Source organism: Porites lutea, chromosome 9 (genome assembly GCF_958299795.1).
Source record: "Porites lutea chromosome 9, jaPorLute2.1, whole genome shotgun sequence".
In the NCBI taxonomy this organism is placed as follows: Eukaryota; Metazoa; Cnidaria; class Anthozoa; order Scleractinia; family Poritidae; genus Porites; species Porites lutea.
In genome coordinates, this window is record NC_133209.1 from 26,950,205 (window position 1) to 26,969,026 (window position 18,822).

Below are 18,822 nucleotides of genomic sequence, written 5' to 3' on the forward strand. Positions count from 1 at the left end.
TATGTGCTGACGAAATTCAATTCAATTAAAAATGAATTGTGTAATGAGAAAATTTCTTTTGGTAAAAACTTAACCAACGTTTACAAGGTCCTTGTTTGTTTTGACTAATGTATGTAGAGTGTTTAATTCTAAATAAAAACTGATAACCATTCAATGTATGGTAAAGTTACGTTTCGGGTAGCTTAAGAAGTTAAATATTTGAGTCTATTTCTTTGACGAATTTTCTTAAAAGTGAGAAAGGAAACAGAGCATTTTTCCTTTTAAAGGAAAAACCCGATATGTGTTTTCATTTACACTACGTCATAGGAAAACGATTTATCGTAAACAAGTCTTAAAACGATGAATAAAAAATGTGGGGAAAAAATTATAGAGCGGTTTTCATTTGAGTGTCGAAAAGTAATTGGTTTTGCACTTTCTACACGATGCGATTGGCTTAAAAGATTCGCGCCACCTTTTCATCCAATCAGAAGTAAAACCAAAGCCAATTGTGACGCGCTCGCATGCATTTTCCCGCGCTTTGCGTCAGCCACATGTAATTACTTCGAGTTTTGATTGGTTCAATGTATTGTCTGCGTCCTATGTGATTGGCCAGAGTAATTACTTTGGTTTTGGTTTTACGACACTCAAACGAAAACCACTCTAAAAAGAATTGACAAGTTATTCTGAAGACCCAACGGTTATGAAAATGTGTAAGGGGCAAAATATTCACTGGTATAGAAAAGATTTATTTTGACTTGTTTTGTTTGCAAATTATTTCGTTAGGTGCAAGACGCACTTGCTAATAAACGGCGACATATGAGAAGGGATATTGATCATCGACGATTATCCTCTCACGAATACTCAAGTTAAATTGATACTTAAGTTACGTTTTAGCAATTAAATTGAGATAATACCGTACTCCTCACCCCAATACACTCTTTAACATCATTAAGACAGGAGAAACGAACTTATTCTTCTCCTTAAGTAAAGATTTTACAAATGTATACATTAAAAGTATAATCATGAGGAACCCAGGACGACAATCCAGCTACATATCGTAAGATTATTGTTAGAAAGTAATTTCATATATTACATGTATTTAAAATTCTAATAAATTAGTTGAGAACAAATGTTAAATTAGTAAGAAGTTTAAGTCTGTTAAAGCTTGTAAACGCATAAATTACCTTTCTACGATAAGCTTATAGTTTTTATCTTCCAAACATCTCTACGCTGATATAAAATTTCATAAAACCTAAAATAAAATTAATATTGTTGCGGGAAATAAATTATCGTTTAACTGTTCGTTTATTTATGACAATGGTATTTTGTTTGATATAATGTACCTTCGTAATGTATAAACTCTATTAGTGAAATTAATGCAGCTATAAATGTACGGTTTTCTTATTGCGATTTTTAAAAGGGCGAGAGTGAATAATCTACTGTACATCAAAGATAATGACATATCAGTTAATTTTAAAGAGCTAAAACAAGTAAAAGGTGATCTTATCCCTGTCATAACTTGTTGTCCTTAGTGTGTTAAAAAGTTAATTTAAATATATAAAAATCCTCGGACGAGGATGATTGCGTCACTTGAGTGCAATGAAAAGGGCGTCAGGCGTGTTTCAACCTTCGTGTTTTACGTTCGTCTCTGAAACGCATCAAAAAAGCTCTATTGCGGACTGTGAACTGCACACAAACTGAATGAACGTCGAGCAGACAATATTCGCTCGAACAGTTTTTTCCCCTTGCTTCTTTTTCGGTTCTACTGACATCCTGTTTCAGGCTCTTAGTAAGTGGGAACGAGCGAAAAGAAAAGAAAACAGGCAAGGACTCGCTTTTCTTTACGCTTTTTTTTCACTGAATGGGAGCCTGGGACAGACTATTCTGCTTGCGCTGGTTGCTGCCATTTCAAACGACCTCTCCCCAGACCCTTCTTCCCACTCAGAACGGCGAAGCGGGAAATTACTGTCGACTGTCGAGACCCCTTCGTAAAACTTCGTGAAACGTCGTCTTTGGAACTTGACCCACGTGTATTATTTTAGTCGGGAAACGCTTCTTATACGAAACTAGACCAACTTAGTGCCAGTATTGGAAAAACGGGGTTGGAAAAACTACCTTTCCTCCCTCCCTGTAATGTACAGGACATTATGTAACTGTAACGAATTATCCAATCAGTATAGCGCATCTCATCAAGCTTATGAAATTCAAGTGACCAGCCTTACCAGATCCCTCGCTCAAATGGAAGAACAGCTCAGACTGGCCAATGAGGACAGGGTAAGTGGTTTTCAGGATATTTCGCTTTTTTAAAACTAAATGGCGATAGATTTGACCTTCAAGTTTAGCTTGTACAACAGGTGTTTTGGGGGGCCATATTTCGATTCATTCCCATAATTTGTATACCAAAAGTTAGGGAATGTTTCTGACCCCGGCTTCTGATCGAGGATCCCAACGCTCTTGCTCCAGCGCTGTGCTTTGGTAAGTTTCACGTGATAGAAAGCCAAAACGCGCGTGATCAGATTTCAAGTGATAGATGGTACAAACACTTGCATGATCAGATTAAATTTTAGTTTTATGCATTCCATAAGCTTTCCATTTATTCTCAGTGGAAGTCCAAGTGAGTGAATGCTGGCTACAGAAGTGCTAAGCGCGCGTAATAGTAGCCGGGACATCAGGATTGCGGGCTCCTCTTGTCGCCCGCAACAAATGAATTTGTCTTCAGCTGATATCCTTTTGATGTGGACGCTAGCGGAACTCCCGTTAGGCTTACTCTCCAGCCTTGGGTCCCGTGGGTGTTTGTAAATACAGCTGTTACTGTAAAAGTGTTATTGTTGCAATGTTTTAAAAATTGTTGTTTTTTTTTTCTTTATTTGGTAGGAGAGTATGATGCAAGATCTTACAGCTGTCAGAGAACTATGCATGAAACTCGATCAAACACGAGAGTCGCTCTCCAGGCAACTTGCTGCGAAAGCTTTAGACCATGATCAGGTACTCAATACTGTGAATTTGTACCACAAATTTAACATGATGGAGGATCAAAGTGGATGGAAGATTAAGATATCAAAAATATTCTTAAAAAGAATGCTTGGTCGCAGGCTGCTAAACCCGTCCTTTAACAAGCCTTCTATACACAAACGTAGAGCTCGCTAGAGTGCGCTTGTTATTGCAGAGGAAGGCAAAGTGCAAAGGCATGATCTTGAGGCGGATAACTCTGCTTAATCAGGCCACGATGATATCATTTGTGCTATGGTCACAACTGTGACTTTGTGGAACCTCAAATTGCAATAAAGTTAAAAGCTCAACAAGACTGGTCGCAGGCTAGTATTACTTGTTGAGTCGCAAGCCAGTTAAGCTTGCACAGCCAATCAAAACATTTGATAGCCTGCGAGCAAGCTCTCCTATTTGGGAAAGCGAAGCGAGCCTCGTTCGCTCGCGTGTTCTCGCGAGACTCGTTTCACTCGCCCAAATAGGAGAGCTTGCTCGCAGGCTAAACATTTGCTTGCTTTTGTGCGTTCCTCTGTTTTCAAGATTTTTTTTCCTTTTTGTTTTTAGTTGCGTGAGCTACTCGATGAAGCCAAGATTGAAACGGACACTTTACGGCAAAAGGTTTGGCACCGATAACTCTAGTCTCCTACCTAAGCAGAGCAGGTGTTATTGGAGTCGTCACGCAATGCTCTCTCTGGAGCATTGCCTGACGACCTAAGTAACGGTTGTGAGATAAGCGTTGGGTTTGATACCGTAAAATTCCGAAAAGTAACGACCCTTCGACACTTTTGTGATTAATGAAGCCTGCAGAGACTAAATCCAACCGTTCACAAAATGATTTAATATGGTATCACTGATCCTGAATATATGAAAGGTCGTACGTTACGTAAAAGTGGAGCGAAGTTCAACTTACGTTTACGCGCGACCTTCCATACATTGCCTTTATTTCATTAACGCGCGTTCAATTTTCGTGCGTGTGTGCGTAAAAATTACGTGACAGTGGAAATCCGCCTTTAGGGTTGGAAACCAAAGTTTCTTTTAGAACAAACTTGTTTATCTATCTTTCGGTTCTATAGCAACGGTAATTAGCAATCTCAGTGACTATTAGACAAAAAAGTTAAAACACTTATTCAACCCCCAAGACATTTAAAATAATGGTTAGAATTAACGGACGCGTTAAATGTTTCAAAGACCTTGCTGTTGATGCCTTTATTGTTCACAGGTGTTCTCAGAGAAAGAAACCGTTAGAAGTCTTGAGGGAGTTCTTGCAAAACAAAGAGAAAAGGTTTTATATTATTTATCATTTCTTCATTGCCAAAAACAGGAGACATCAGAAAGCTTAGTTACAACAAACTTTTGCTATCCACGCAGGAATTCGTTGGACGAAAATCTCTGGAGAACACGATGGACGAAGTGGACAGACTAAAAGACAGGCTGGCAAAAACAGACCAGGAAAAGTAAGTTTCTATAACGTTCCACTGTTGGGTGGTGGAGGGCAAGGCATACATGTCAGCTTGTGTTTTCTCACCAGTGTCCTAACTTTTACTCAGCAATTGGCCTTATTCGGCTTAAGTCAGACACGCAAAAGAATTGTCGTTTAAATGAAAGACTATTGTCAAACGGAGGACTCAAACACGACTCGCTAAACCCTGGTATCTCAAGTTAAAGAGAGCACAAAATGCTGTGCAGTCTGTCAAATTTGATGTCATAGTTTGGTGTTTTGCAGAACCTATCAGCGGCAGGAGGTTAACACGTTACGCAAAGCTTCAGAAAGACTTGAAGACGAAGTGTCTAAGCTAAAGAAACAATTAGCAAATGAGAAGTTTGAAAGGTAAATAGTGACAAGATAGTGTACTACCCATAAGATTTATGTGCATACCGTAAAATTCCGAAAATAAGCCCCTCCAGACATAAGCCCCCAAACAGGTAACGCAAAAACCCCTCCGTTAAATCGCCCCTCCAAATATAAGCCCCCCGGGGGCTTGTCTTGGAAAATTGCCCTCAAATACAAAGTAAAACAAAGCAAAAACGGTAAATTTACTTCCAACTATAAGACTAGCCCAATCGATTTTGAAACGCAACTTTCCCTCCCTAGATAAGCCCCTCCGAATATAAGCCCCTCCAAAAATAAGCCCCTCAAAAAGGGACTTTGAAAAATATAAGCCCCGGGGCTTATTTTCGGAATTTTACGGTATAAACTTTGGCCATGTGGATCATCAGGTACACCAGATTGAACCTTGCCAAATTAGATTTTTATAGGTTGCTGTTCCTACAATGTGCCATCATACTTGCCTGATATAGACTTTACCGAAGAAATGTTAGAACAACATATTTATATAAAAAAGAGGAAGGTTTAGAGCTTCTCTACTCACAAAACCGGGAAAGCAGGTCAGTTTGCCGCATTCAAGTGGACGGAATTGGGGATTTTGTTCAAAACAACCAACCTGTATACAATCCCATCCTAACCGTGGATAAAGGTTGATTTGCACTGACGCGTTTTTGGCTACGCACGTAAATTTTAATCACGTAAATAAAATAAAGGCAACATATGAAGTGTTGAGATTAAACGTGAAGTTGACTGAGGTTCTACGTTTACGCTTACGTGCGACCTTTCATACATTGCCTCTATTTTATTTGCGAACGTAAATTTTATGCAAGTAAAAATTACGCGACAGTGGAAATTAACACTAAAGTCAATACGCGGACTAAGGAAGATGTTTCACGAGGTGATTCGCAACGACGATTTTTAGCGCAACGCAGCGTTGCAACATTGTTGCGACATTGTTTCGAATAGGTACAACATTGATCCAACATTGCAACGCTGTGTTGCGCTAAAAATCGTCGTTGCGATCACCTTAATACACAAAAGATTGTTGGGCCCTTCCTTAAAGCGAACTAACGATGTTACTTCAACAGAGAAAGATTATTACAAGAAACAAGTCGAAGAGAGAGGGATATCACGGGCTCAGCCTCAAGTAAGTCTGTTAATATTAGCCTTTTTTTCGTCCGGGGTTCTTACAGATTTTTGGAACCAAAATTCAAGACTTTTCCAGACGTTTTTGCAAAACTTTTATTAATATATCTTCCAGACTCGAGGTTATCAAACAGATGATCAAACGAGACCTTTAAAAAAACGCAAAAACAAAGCTGTTTTCACGATGTGCTGCGCACGTAGTTTATTGAAGGTTATTGATTGACATATTTCCATGGACGTTACATTAGGAGGAGCCACCCACAATGTTAGCACAGTTACTGACAAGGTATATGAGTAGGAAAACAACCCAAAGAAAATGTTTAGTGAAGTACCAGTGGGAACAAAGTGTCTCAATCTTGTGAGAATTCCAGGACATTTGCTTATCTTTGACGCGAGATTGAATAAGATTTGACGAAAACGAGAAAACTTCACCCATAAAGCACAAGTTGTAGCTTAAAAATTTACCATTTTTGCGGACCTCATCTCTATTTTCCAGACTTTTTCCAGGCCTGGAAAATTGTTGGGTAAATTTCAAGACTTTCTTAAGAATTCAAGACTCTGTACAAACCCTGGTTTTCTTTCAAAAGCGTTGAAAATCACAACATTTTAAGAAAATATCGCACTTTTGCTGCGTAAAATAATTAAAAGTAACACGGAAAAGATTTTATGCAAACGGTAATCTTGTAGCGATTTACCTATAGCACCCAAAGCGCTCACTTGATTGGTCACTCTCCCCAACTCTCGGTCAGTAGAAAGTCCCAAATCAATCGCACAGCAAAATACGCCTATTCATGACTGGTTTAATTTACTTGTGTTGTGCTCCTACTTTTCCTTGTTTTCCTCAGGGACGTGGGGGGGGGGGGGGGAGGATAAGAAAGTCCTCGCATTTCGCCCCTACTGACAAGGGAACAGCTTCGGAGGAGGATCAACTCCAAGAAATATTAAAAGTGGGTGAAACCAGTAATCTATGTAACATTTTCTACTACCTTCTTTTTTTACTCTCTACAGGAGAATCATTGACGAGCCGTTATTCTCGCAACACAGACCAAAGACTTCATACTTCGTTCAGCAGTGGTGATTTTGCGAGACTAAAGCCAAAAGACATGTCTTCACCCCTGGTCTCTGATCACAGCGACAACGGGCGAAGAGTCATTTCACCAATCCGCAGGCGAAGCGATGATGACGTATGTATTCCAGCGTACTTGTCCGCCGGTTTTTTTTTTTTCGCGTTCACAATGAAGGGAACGGGACGGTGTAGTCTCTTATTCCAAAGGAGTGTACATAGCTACGACGACAAAAGTGTAAATGAAACTAGAACGTGCAACTTACTCTCCAACACGGCAAACCTTGTTTGACAAGCGAGACAATATTGCCTTGAAAAACTTTCCTCCAAACTTCACCCTCCTTCACCAGATCTTTTTGTTAAAGACCAGAAAACATTAATTTAAGTAAAGATCGCTAAAAAACACGCAAGGAATAGCCCTGTCACGTTTGTCACACACAAACGTTTTTCCGTCCTCTTTTTTCTCCTGTCCTGTTGCGCAAACTCACTAATGTGTTAAAGATCGCAACCAAGATAGAAAAGAGAAAGGCAACACCGTTACCAGGTGTTCAGGTGCTCTATAAAACGCCCCAGAGGATGGCAAAAAGTGTATCACAAGCGCGCAGTTCTTGCCTTGGTTGTGAAAGCTATTGTTTTTCTTGTCGTTGTTGTTGCCGTCGTCGGTGTGAAACCTCCTGTAAAGCTTTAAGTGGCAGGCATTTTTTGGTTTTTAAGCTGTAATCCAACTGCGAGTAAGGTGGTCAACAATGTGTTTTAGTTCGCCTTCTAACCAACTTCACACTTCCTTGTTGCAGGACTCCTCAGATGCAAGTTGACGAAAACCCCACGTGAAGTAGGCTGATATCACCTCATTACTGAAGTACTGCCCAGATTTGGTCTGAAAAACAGGAAAGAACATCCAATCCAAGCGACAAGGCCTATTTAACTTATACGTGCCTAAAGAGGAAGAAGTTTTTTGCAAACTCTGAAGAAGAGTATTTTTACATACTTACGTTTGAAACATATCCAAATTTAGTGGGAAAATTCAAATTGTAACATATTGTATTCATGCGAGATTTTTATGAAGTCATAATGTATATAAGAGAGTTTAATAGTGGTATAACCATATGTATTGAAATTCTACGCGAAACCAACAAGTTTCATGAGCTTCAACACTAAGCCACGTTTGGTGTTTCGCTCACTGTTGGTGTGCACTCCCCCAGATATCCAGTTAAAATGCATTCCAGAAAGGACACATATTATAGAAAGCTTCGCTCAAGTTTGCATGAAAACGACCGTTCGCGCTAATATGTTCCAATGGACTCGCTGTCTTGCACTCAAGAGCTTTTTTACTTTCTTTTAAGGCGTATATCGCGCGTTTATCCAGAGATCTAATACTTTAATTTGACTGTAGAATCTCTGTTAACGAACCGACTTAAAGGTGATCCCTGTTAGTTTTCCAATTTTTTCTTGAACTCCATGGGTTGAGCATGTTACTGGTTAAGACGGACGCAGCGTGCTGTTTTCAGTGTGTAACAATTAATTCTACGGTCGAATATATCTTGATAATCTTCTCAAAAGCAAATATAGGGGACAAACCAGTAAATTGTTTTTCTCTGTAAAAAACGCTTCTACTCATACAATTAACCGCATAATAAACGTCATTACCCTGTTACATTAAAATCTTACATCACAAAAATTAGTTTATTCCCCGATTGCAGAAAAATATTGAAGTTCTTGATAATATCATTCGAGTTGCTATGTAGCAAAAATTGCAAATAAGACTCATGCCTGGAAAATATGAGGATCTAAATGTGATCTCAAGAGTTATGTAGAAGTTTAAAATTTTGAAAGTGAGTTTAGTGCTTTAAGAGTGTTTACTAGGAAATCAAATTACTTTGTTGACAGAGGAATAAATTTACCACATCAAATGATTATCAGTTATTAGTCCTGTCTTTTCAATTTAAAATTAATAATCTCTTATTTTATTCAAAAGAATAATTGGACGTCCGAATGAACACACTTAATCTCAAGTAGATAGATTGACTGATCTGCCAACCCTCGTTTCCAGGGTCGAAGGGACCCTGGAAAGGAGGCTGCTTGATCTGCACCAGAACGTAGGGGCCCAGTGTCTGGAGATGATTGAGGAAAAAGGCCCTAGTTAATTATGCCAACCTCATAAGACCTGCCACAAAAACCGTCACAAAGCAAAAAAAAAAAAAACCTGAGTGTGAAGAGTAAGAGGAGGTGGAGAATTTGCAAAAGAGGGGCTTTGGAAAAGGAGGAAATACGTGGGAACAAGAACAAGAAGATTTTTTTCACTCAGCTCCGTTTACATGTGATACAGATTGAAAAAAAAAGAGAGACAAATAAATATATTTACATAAGCAGGGGTGTAGCCAGCCCATAGACCTGTAGGCCCGGGCCTACAAATTGTTTGGTTTGATTACTCTACCGCTTGTAATAGAATATGCACTGTTGGGGTGAGCTAAAAGGCTTAAGAGGTCAAAGTGTTGGTGAGGTCAGTCTGTACTACAGTCATGGGTACAATTTTCAGGATATGTCGAAATGAAAAGTCAGCCAGGTCTTCAAGTAGCCGAAAAGCTGGCTACGCCCTTCATAAGTAAAGAATAAAAGTAGTCTTTAGACTAGGAGTAATCGGAGCTTAGGAGAGTGCGTTCGATATGTTTGCTAGGCGTTCAGGTAGCAGTTGAGGGGAAAGGGTGGATGGTTCTTGCGATAGATAACTATCATTATGGGATATTTTGAACGTAAGGGTTGCGTACAGCGAAACCTCGATTTAAACTGAGTATGAAAATGAAAAGGTTTTGAAGGCTAGTGATCAGCGTGATATCGTATGGTTCGTCTCAAGTGCTTACTATTTGAGGAGACATTGGCCAGAGTGCTTCGGGCGTGTAAAAAGAACTTTTTGTTTTACTGGCGCAATAGATGTTCTACAGGGCACAGTTGTTCGAAGGCCGATTAGCGCTTAACCCGGGTTTCTTTTTCTTTTGTTAAAAGGCATTTCTTTGGATAACTTTCTCAGTTATTTTTAAGAGCGTCCAATCATCAACTTGTTGGCAAAAAGAAGCTCTCACATCTGAGTTCAAATTTCGCACTAACCCTCCTCGCCTGGGTTATCTTAACCCAGCTTTGAACAACCCGGCCCAGGTACTGTTAAAAAGCAAACAGTTGACAAAGTTTTAGATGTAATCATTAATTTTATTTAATATTGGGAATTCCACATGTAGACAATTACTGAAATTTACTGTAAAATGTCGGAAACCGTTACTGGCAAGTCTTCTTAACTTGTGATGATATTAAAGAACGACCCAAGACCAAATTTTTGTGGTGAATGCCGGGGTACAATGATTGTGTTTGAACACTTGTTCACTTACACTACACCTCTCAATTTCACACGTTTCAAGGGAATCATCAAAGCCTTCAGTGAAATGTGTGTGCGGCTCACGTCAAATAACTTTTCGCGTAATTTGGTCGAGTGTATTGATTTCAGTGGCTTGAGTGGCGCTACTGTGGGCTGGTCACGTTTTTCCAAATAAATAACATAGAGCGGGTGTTACGAAAACTAAGACCTAAGACCCGTCTTACATAGAGCTAAAATGTTCGTTTGTCCAGTGCCGAAAACATCACAAGTCTTGATGAAATGGTGGCACCGAGCTTCACATCTTGGTAGATTTACTTTGTGGAATAACGGCCGCCGAGCTACACAACTCGGTAGATTTACTTTGTGGCACAACAGACGCTGAACTTCACAACTCGCCGGTAAATTTACTTTGTGGTACAACGGACGCCGAGCTAAACAACCCGGTTTGATGCATGCACCAGGAGTAGCATGCATTTTCCAAAGAAAAATATGAAGGCTTAATCTAAAGTAAAATTTTTCCCAGAGTGTAAACTTTCATCACACTTTTGAAAGATGAACCCTTTGAAGATTCAAAAACACCGACCTATAGTAGACCTTCAGCAACCCCTATGTACGCTTTACGAAGATTCAGCACACTTTTAAAAGATGAACGATTTACGAAGACAGAATAGCAGACCTCAGCAAACGTTTGAAAGATGAACGCCGAGGACACGCGAATCACCATGTGAGTTAGCGCGTCAAAGTGAGGCAAAACGTAAGCAAGCGCCTCAAAGCGAGGCAAATGTGTGTCGACGACGAATGCAATCTCGACAAAACCCAATAATGCACAGGACACCCAACACAAATTAGGGGTTGCGTTCTCGCACCTCGAACGCAATAAGGAGCGAGTTGGGATCATCCAAATAGCAAAGGCAGAGGATTGTCCAAAGCAGAAAAAATTCCACAATTTTCTTCAAATTCTTGTTCAGGCGGTGCTTCATGTAAACCTGACTATTGCAAAATCTTTTGTTCTTTGCACAATTTACACGTGCAATGATCAGCTTCTCATGAAATTAATTTGTACACACAGGGGTGGATCTAGGGGAAGGGTGTAGGGGGTGCGCACCCCTCCCCCCCCCCAAGATGACCTGCGGTTTTCTAATACAACTGGTATTCTGCGAAAAAAAAACTACGTGGTTTATTGGTGTTGAAGTAGAGCAAGAGATGAGTGCACTCCCTCCTACAAAAAATCCTGGATCCACCCCTTATACACTGCACATGCATTTCTTGCAAAGAACAAAATATAACATTTTGCAAAATGTAAAGAATATGGACTTTTCTTCTCTGGCCATTTTGTCAGAGGGTATCAATTTGCTCTGAGGGATATATGCTTTTGGCCAGCACTCAAAACGTCATTTAATCAGAACAGATCTCCATTTAAATTTGTACTTTCAAATGTTAAAATTTGAACCCAGGATAAAATTGAACCACAACAAATACATGGGAATTGCTGGCTCCAGGTTGTGGGATCCTGATGCTGGTTCACTCAAGTAGCAGCTGTTTGGTTGATGTTTTTCTTTGGTTGCAGCTTACTGAGAAGCTGCTTTTTTCAGTAACTAATGGTTTGCTTAAAAATAAACTCTGCCACAGTCTGGCAGTGGTGGCACTGTAGGAGAGTGAGGTACCAAAATTTGTTTTATCAACTGTCACAGTTGATAATAAGGTCCTTAATGTAAGGCACAGGCAACTTAATCTCCTCTGCAGATGTTATTAGAGTCAGCCATAATGCTGGGGAGATGTATGTATGATGACCCTAATAATAACGACTGTGAAGGAAACTTTAACAGGTTACCCAATAAACCAAAGATATTACCCAACACTCCTCCCCATTTTTGACTCGGAATGGAAAGGACTTGGTATACAGTACTTATTACAATAATGTTATTGATTCCTTTAATATGAAAACAAGGTTTGCTTTGTCAGCTGATTTTATCAGAGTACAATTTTCTAATTTGAAGACAGAAATGATGTAGTGGAAATCCCATGACATTGAAGTAGTCACCGTGAATAGACTTGACAAGTGTACCACCAATACCCTGGATTCCATAAATAAGTTAAGTTAAGGAAAAACACAGTCAAGTGAACAAATTTGAAAGAAAATTTAGTTGAACTCTGTTAAAGTACCCATCGCCTAAAGTTTTTTATTTTCTTATCTGAAGCTACACCATATTAAAATAACTTCTGCGAAAAAATTTTGTGATTTGAACCAGAGACGATTTTTTTTAGAATTTTTTAAAAACGTTCGAATTTGCCGCCATTTTGGCACATCATTCGTCTTAGTCTTCTCTGGTATTATGACGTCATATGACGTACTTTAAGGAACACATGACTTTATCGACAGGAAAACATTAAGAGTTCTGATAGGTTTTTCAGTTTCAGGAAAACTTTCTTCTTGCGAAGACATTGTGATTCAATCCTTACTTTTAATTGATCTTTTTTGTGTACAGCTGGTGAAGGAAAGGTAATGCGAGTTCCTCAATTTATGTCACATGAGGTCATATATGAGCCTGCTAGTTTGCATGATTAGCGGCACGGGTGTACCACAAAAAATGTAGACTTCAAAAATTGGTTAAAAATTTGAGTTTTGCTCAAATGGCAAAATTTTTTGCAGAAGTTATTTTAATAAGGTATAGTTTCAGATAAGAAAATATAAAATTTTAAGTGATGGGCACTTTAATGCGATCACCTTTGGGTCAAAATCCTGATCGTGATAATGAAGTGGTCCCATTAACAGGGTCTTTAAAATAATAAAATGACTCAGTGATTTTAGTTTGGGTCAAAAGAATATGGTCGTGATAACAAGGTGGTCATAAGGCAGGGTTCCACTGTACCAGCAAATGTGCACGAAAGCCAAGCCTTTAATGAGTTTGAGATAAGAAATAATTTGATCATCCTTTCGAAAATCATCTTTTCCCTACTTAAGTTAATTTTGACGGAGTCTGTGGATGAAATCCTCTATTGTAACCACATGCAATCCAATGAAACTTTGCTCGCAGAACTTTCATATATTGTACAATTAATTTTTTCCTTTCGGGAAAGTGACATAAGACTTTTTTCTGGTACACTAATTTTGGGGGTGAAAGCAAAGGTTAGCAGAGGTCAGACTCTTAAATAGCACTTCAAATTAGACTACAAAACGCACACTTTATAAAAGGATATGATCCAGCTTTGTCCCTGAAAAAAGTAGCACATTTCTGATGTTAATTAAAATAATATTCATAGAAATCTTCTAGAATTTTACAGGTGGTTGATCAGCAGGATAAAAACATAATTGTAGACTGCAAGAGAAGCTGATACGTTTGTGAAGGACTACAAACAACAAATGCTGAGGGGAGTAGTAACTACATGTACTCTTGAAGCGCTCAACAAAAATAGAGGAACTGGAAGTGGGAAGAGGGGGTGAGAGAGAGACTCTACAGTGTATTGAGACATTTCCAACTCCACATCCTACATGTGATTTCATGCAAAAAATACAATCTATATTGCATTGACCTTCTGACATACATGTAATTAGCTGTGACTATCTTTACAGTTTTAATCAGCAGTTTTCTCCTTACAATACTTAATAATTATTAGAACCTTTCACTAGAATCATCACTGTAGAGATTTGTAGATTATGTGTGTGACATGATAGAGGACACTACACAATGGCATTTATAGATTATCTACAACTTACATAGGTTCTCCGGTTTTAATGTAGCCATGAATGACATCATCTGTTAACTCTCCAAATGATACTAACGTCTCTTCATAAAACTGGATGATTTTGGAATCTTTTAAATCTACAATTGGAAAACGTTATTTCTTGTTAACTTCAGAAACCTCTACTGGTATAGGTGAAAAAGCTTTGGAGAATCTTCAATACAGATGAGGATTGCTGAGAGTTATTTAGTTGACCTTAGAGGCCAGGAGCAATCATGATAGTCTGTAATTGTGTGGTCAAGAGAAGTGTAAGGAAAAATTTGGAAACAGAAATGCATTGCAAGGGAGGATTTGCTGAGAAAGTTATGGGAATCTGAAACCTGGAGTAGGCAGTTAAGAAGTTCAGAAACTGAGTCATTGCAACTGTCTGTGTTTTAAATTTGATACCTGTACCCTAAATTCTCACTTTAGACCATTTATTATGCCATATAGTTCATTAACCAACCTTTAAAGTCTCTCTGCACAAGGGTAACACCACTGAACACTTTATGGTCCCTGCCACTCAAACTATAAATATGCTTGTTTCAGTTACAAAAAGTTAGTCGAGGGTCATACAAATTGCTGCTTTTATTTTGAATGTTTCAGTTATTAGGGCACTACACTTGTTTATGGTTGTCATGCAGTAAGAATAACTCTCATTGTGAGTCAAACAAAAGCAAATCTAATATTACATGTAGACTACATTTTCAAGCAAAAATCTAATTAAAATACACTGATATCTAGTTATATCTACAGTCACAACTTACACAGAATTTGCAATACGATTGTGGCCTTTAAATTGAACACATTTTTAATTCAGTTTTCAAGTTAATAAATTGATTTTAGTGTGACTAATCAAACTACTGAGATGTTTTAGTTTGTTCTACAGGTATTATTATGTGGATCATCTGACTAGTCTGACTATCTAGATGTTATCATATTAAACATTGGTGTTAACTACTCACTTTTCACATTGAGATTGGTCAACTGGTCAAAACAAGACAGCTTAAAGGAATATCAACAAATGGCAATATGCCCCCTATTTATGCATCGCTGAGCAAGGCTGTCATAAAGGGCTGGGGGCCAAGAATTTTCCCCAGCTAGAATGAGCAAGAACCCCAGCTACATGTGTACTTTCATGGGAAACAAAAGCAACAAAATAATTAAAACAAAAGAACCCTCTAGTAGTTCAATTTCCTATACTCAAGGCAATTTGAAATCTTTATAATGACAGCCCTCCACAAGCACCAAGACTTATAATGATGTTACACGAGATGATTCGCAACGATGATTTTTAGCCCAACACAACCTTGCAACATTGTTGGAACATTGTTTCGAATAGTTGCAACATTGTTCCAACATTGCAACGCTGTACTGTGCTAAAAATCGTCGCTGCTAATTGTCCTGTATATCATCACCTTTAGGGCACTTGCCAAGTCAGAATGGTTCAATGGACTGTTCATTTTAAAATTTTCGCTAAAATCCTGTCAAAGCTTAGTGCACTGTTTTGGAACAGACTAAGCTGGCTGGCTAGACCTAGTTATAGTAGAATTTTCAATTTGACTAAACTGCTCTGGCCAGCTAGTTCTGGCTTAAATGTTAAGTACTCTTAGATACAAAAATACACAAAAATATCATAGGTCACCTTTTTAACATTTCATAAGCATTCTCTTTGTCTTTGGGTTTTTCCAGAATTTTTTCATTCAAAACCTGTAAAAAGTTGTTAAATAATTCACTCATGTTAAACCAGACATTCAGTTAAATTATCACTAATTAAGAGAAAAAATAATTAATATACTTACAACGACTGTGTCTGCTCCAATGACCAAGTTATCCTTGTCAACCTAATAATTATAAATTGGTAAAAAATATTATCATAAACTGCATTATTTTTATTGTCATACACGGTGAAGTGTACCCACCACCTAAGCTAAAAAAACCAATCCCTGTTCCCGGTAATATCCATGAAGATTGTATGTGATTTCACCCATCAAGGTTGTTGGAGGAATTTGCCTATCGTATTCCAGTCAAAGACTTTTTTGCTCACTCACGGGATGCAAAATAGCCTAAGGTCAAGGGTGAAACATGCTGCAGACTGACCAGCAAAGGCCCCATCACTGTTTGTGCTAAGTGGGTCAGCCTTTTAGTGGAAGCAAGGCTGGTGGTGAATTTGGTTTGACAGAAACTTCAGTAGCATTCAGATGCTTGAGAGCCTGATTTATAATATTTTTTTGAAAAAAAGTTAGGTTTCTATCAAACCGACTTTTAGTCACTTTCCAGCCTTGCATCCACTCAAGGCCAAGAAACTCAGTGCACAACCGTAAAATAGTCTGTTTTCCTTTTGTTCCCTTAAATAAAATTTTCAACCCTTTAGGTCTCTTAGATGCAAAACTGAAAACTCTTATGCCTTGAACAGACTCTCACATATCGATGACTAGAGCTGTCAATATTCAATGCAGTCACATTCTCCCAGCCCAGCCAGCTACAAGAGTACATTCTCTTACCAGCTAATATCATGCATGACCAATAAAAATATTATAAGACTATCTTAAATTCTAGCAAATCAAGATCAATTGAAAACTTGAAGAAAAGAAACAACAACAAGAACGTCGAAGGTAGAGTCTTTTAAGTTTTTCGATTCACAATAATATTAAGCCTTACCTTGTTTGTACGATCAGCTACCTCAAGAGCCTTTTGCCTTGAATTTTCCAAAACATATTCATATGGGTGCTTAAAAGCACTTTTGTCTAGGTTTTCCTCAAAGTTTGATGGAATCACGTCAAACTTCAGTCCCTATAACATTTTTTTATCAGTTTAATATCAGTGACAATATTACGATGTTAAATATCAAAAACTATCCAAGGATCTAAAGAACTTACAATTTTTCGAAGGATTTCACTTCTTCTTGGAGAACTACTCGCAAGGATAATTCTTTGTGAGGACAAAACATCCAAAATTGGCTCCAACATGGCTGACTGCAAATATCTCCCAGGCGTTACCCGCACTCTCCTCAAGGCCTGGTTACTATTATGAAATGGCGGGAAAACTTGAGACCGGAAACAAATCTGGCACGTGTCCAATACTCTACTCTGCTTCTGATCATAAGGGCCATCATAAAGTCTTATGGTGATACAAAGACATCATGATAAAGATCGGTCGACAAACGAGGGGCAAACGAAGGGCAGTCAGCCCAAGGGGAGAGAGAGAGAGACCTCCCTATAATGGCTTTCGTTCGGGAAGGCTTACCTCCTTCCGGCTTTAGGTCAAATTCTATAAAAGGATATAAAGATTTCACTGGTTGAATTACTATGTGAGAGGGTAATGAAATCTGTCATTTCTTTCGGTCTGTAAAAAAGCCCAGAGAGGGCTAAAAGATGCATTATATACTTATGAAAAGAGAAAGAGGCACTTATTGGACGGAGGGCTCTTAATCGAGGGGGGGCAATTATAAGTTTCCTTTCAAAGAACTTCAAATTCATTTTGGCTAAATCTTTAATCGAAAAACAAGAACTACAACATCTCTCAACGTAAAACGTTCGGTCAATATATTCATGATACAGTGCCCCACTTTTCTTGGCATTCCTCTCGCTGCTTTCCAGATATAGAATATCTTGATTTTTTTTTATGTTGAGTAAAAAACTGGCCCGAGTACAATAATAGCCCGCGGGAGTGGGTATGGAAAACGATTTATTGGGATCGAGGCGCCCCAATTAACAGTATTTCCTCACAGGCAAGTTGCGCTTTTCGTTTTCACAAGCTTTCACAGGTGAAGGTCAACAGTTGTTACATACGTACACTTCAAGCAAATCTCCCTTCTAATATCTTAACCTTTTTTCTTGAGAGAGATTCTGTTAGTGCTAAGTTAAAGGTGCTAAAATTTTGCGCTCCTCACCTATTCTGTTCAATGTAATTTTAAAATCGGTGCCAGAATCGTGCTGTACCAGGGCGACTTTAATAATGGCTCTTATCTTACTATCTGAGATCTAGAACTTCTCAGTCCGCATCGGTGTAAATCACTCTTTTTCAAAGGATCAAATTTTCCCAGTCTTAAACAGCAAGAAAATGTTTTTCTGTGCAAAGCTGTATTCAACGAGCACTCGTTACTCTAAAATTGAAAACTCTGCTAGGTTACTGACAGTTGCGTATGCTTATAATAATAATAATTATTATTCTTATTATTATTTTGAAAAAAATATGTACCCTCTTTGTCATGTATCTATGAGAGTTCCCTAGGGCCAAGATAAACTAGGTGTGTGTGCATGTGTGTGAGAAGATTACTTTACGTCCTCAAACCAAAAAATTGGTTTATGTCTTTAAACGCATAGGTGTCGAAATACATAAAGACTCTTAAGATTTTACATTCTAGTTCTTTCAGATCATGCATTAACTAAAAAATGTCTCCTTTCCGTTGCAGCGCAAAAAACCGGTTCGAAGATCTGCGGTTTGACTTTATATGGTCAGTTCAATTTATCCATTTATTAATGCCCAGAGGAAAGCATTCAATCGTTTAAAAATGCTGGCTTTTTTAGGCTCGTGTTTCAAAGTTTTTCAGCTCGTCTGGCCGGCGAAATTTCAGAAACCTCAGAAAGAGAAGGGAAAAGGTTTCAAAGAGATTCACGTCTAAAGGAAAGCTACATAGAGACAAATTAATCTCCAGTGGTAATGTATGTTTCCCCTAATTTTTTCATTAGCTTTATTTGGTCTCTGGCAAGATCCGTTATCTTAGCGTGTAAGTAAATA

At 38.4% G+C, this 18,822-nt stretch overlaps 2 protein-coding genes across 2 annotated transcripts in view; one reads left to right on the forward strand and one right to left on the reverse strand.

Moving 5' to 3' along the window:
- Positions 1-8,911, forward strand: part of LOC140947481 (centrosomal protein of 135 kDa-like) — a 29,286-nt gene extending 20,375 nt beyond the window's left edge. The window contains exons 18-26 of the mRNA XM_073396594.1: positions 2,155-2,253; positions 2,854-2,964; positions 3,529-3,582; positions 4,184-4,246; positions 4,333-4,418; positions 4,688-4,792; positions 5,878-5,936; positions 6,944-7,119; positions 7,793-8,911. Coding sequence (XP_073252695.1) covers positions 2,155-2,253; positions 2,854-2,964; positions 3,529-3,582; positions 4,184-4,246; positions 4,333-4,418; positions 4,688-4,792; positions 5,878-5,936; positions 6,944-7,119; positions 7,793-7,813 — 774 coding nt within the window. The 3' untranslated portion in view covers positions 7,814-8,911. The remainder of the gene's footprint in view (positions 1-2,154; positions 2,254-2,853; positions 2,965-3,528; positions 3,583-4,183; positions 4,247-4,332; positions 4,419-4,687; positions 4,793-5,877; positions 5,937-6,943; positions 7,120-7,792) is intronic.
- Positions 8,912-13,460: 4,549 nt separating this feature from the next.
- Positions 13,461-17,074, reverse strand: LOC140947478 (probable bifunctional dTTP/UTP pyrophosphatase/methyltransferase protein). Its single transcript, XM_073396591.1, has 7 exons — positions 16,962-17,074; positions 16,744-16,875; positions 15,885-15,926; positions 15,728-15,792; positions 14,549-14,610; positions 14,078-14,183; positions 13,461-13,575 (listed from the first exon to the last, which is right to left on the reverse strand). Exons 1-7 carry the CDS (start codon positions 17,049-17,051, stop codon positions 13,521-13,523), a joined length of 552 nt encoding a protein of 183 aa, XP_073252692.1. The 5' UTR covers positions 17,052-17,074; the 3' UTR covers positions 13,461-13,520.
- Positions 17,075-18,822: the final 1,748 nt, after the last annotated feature.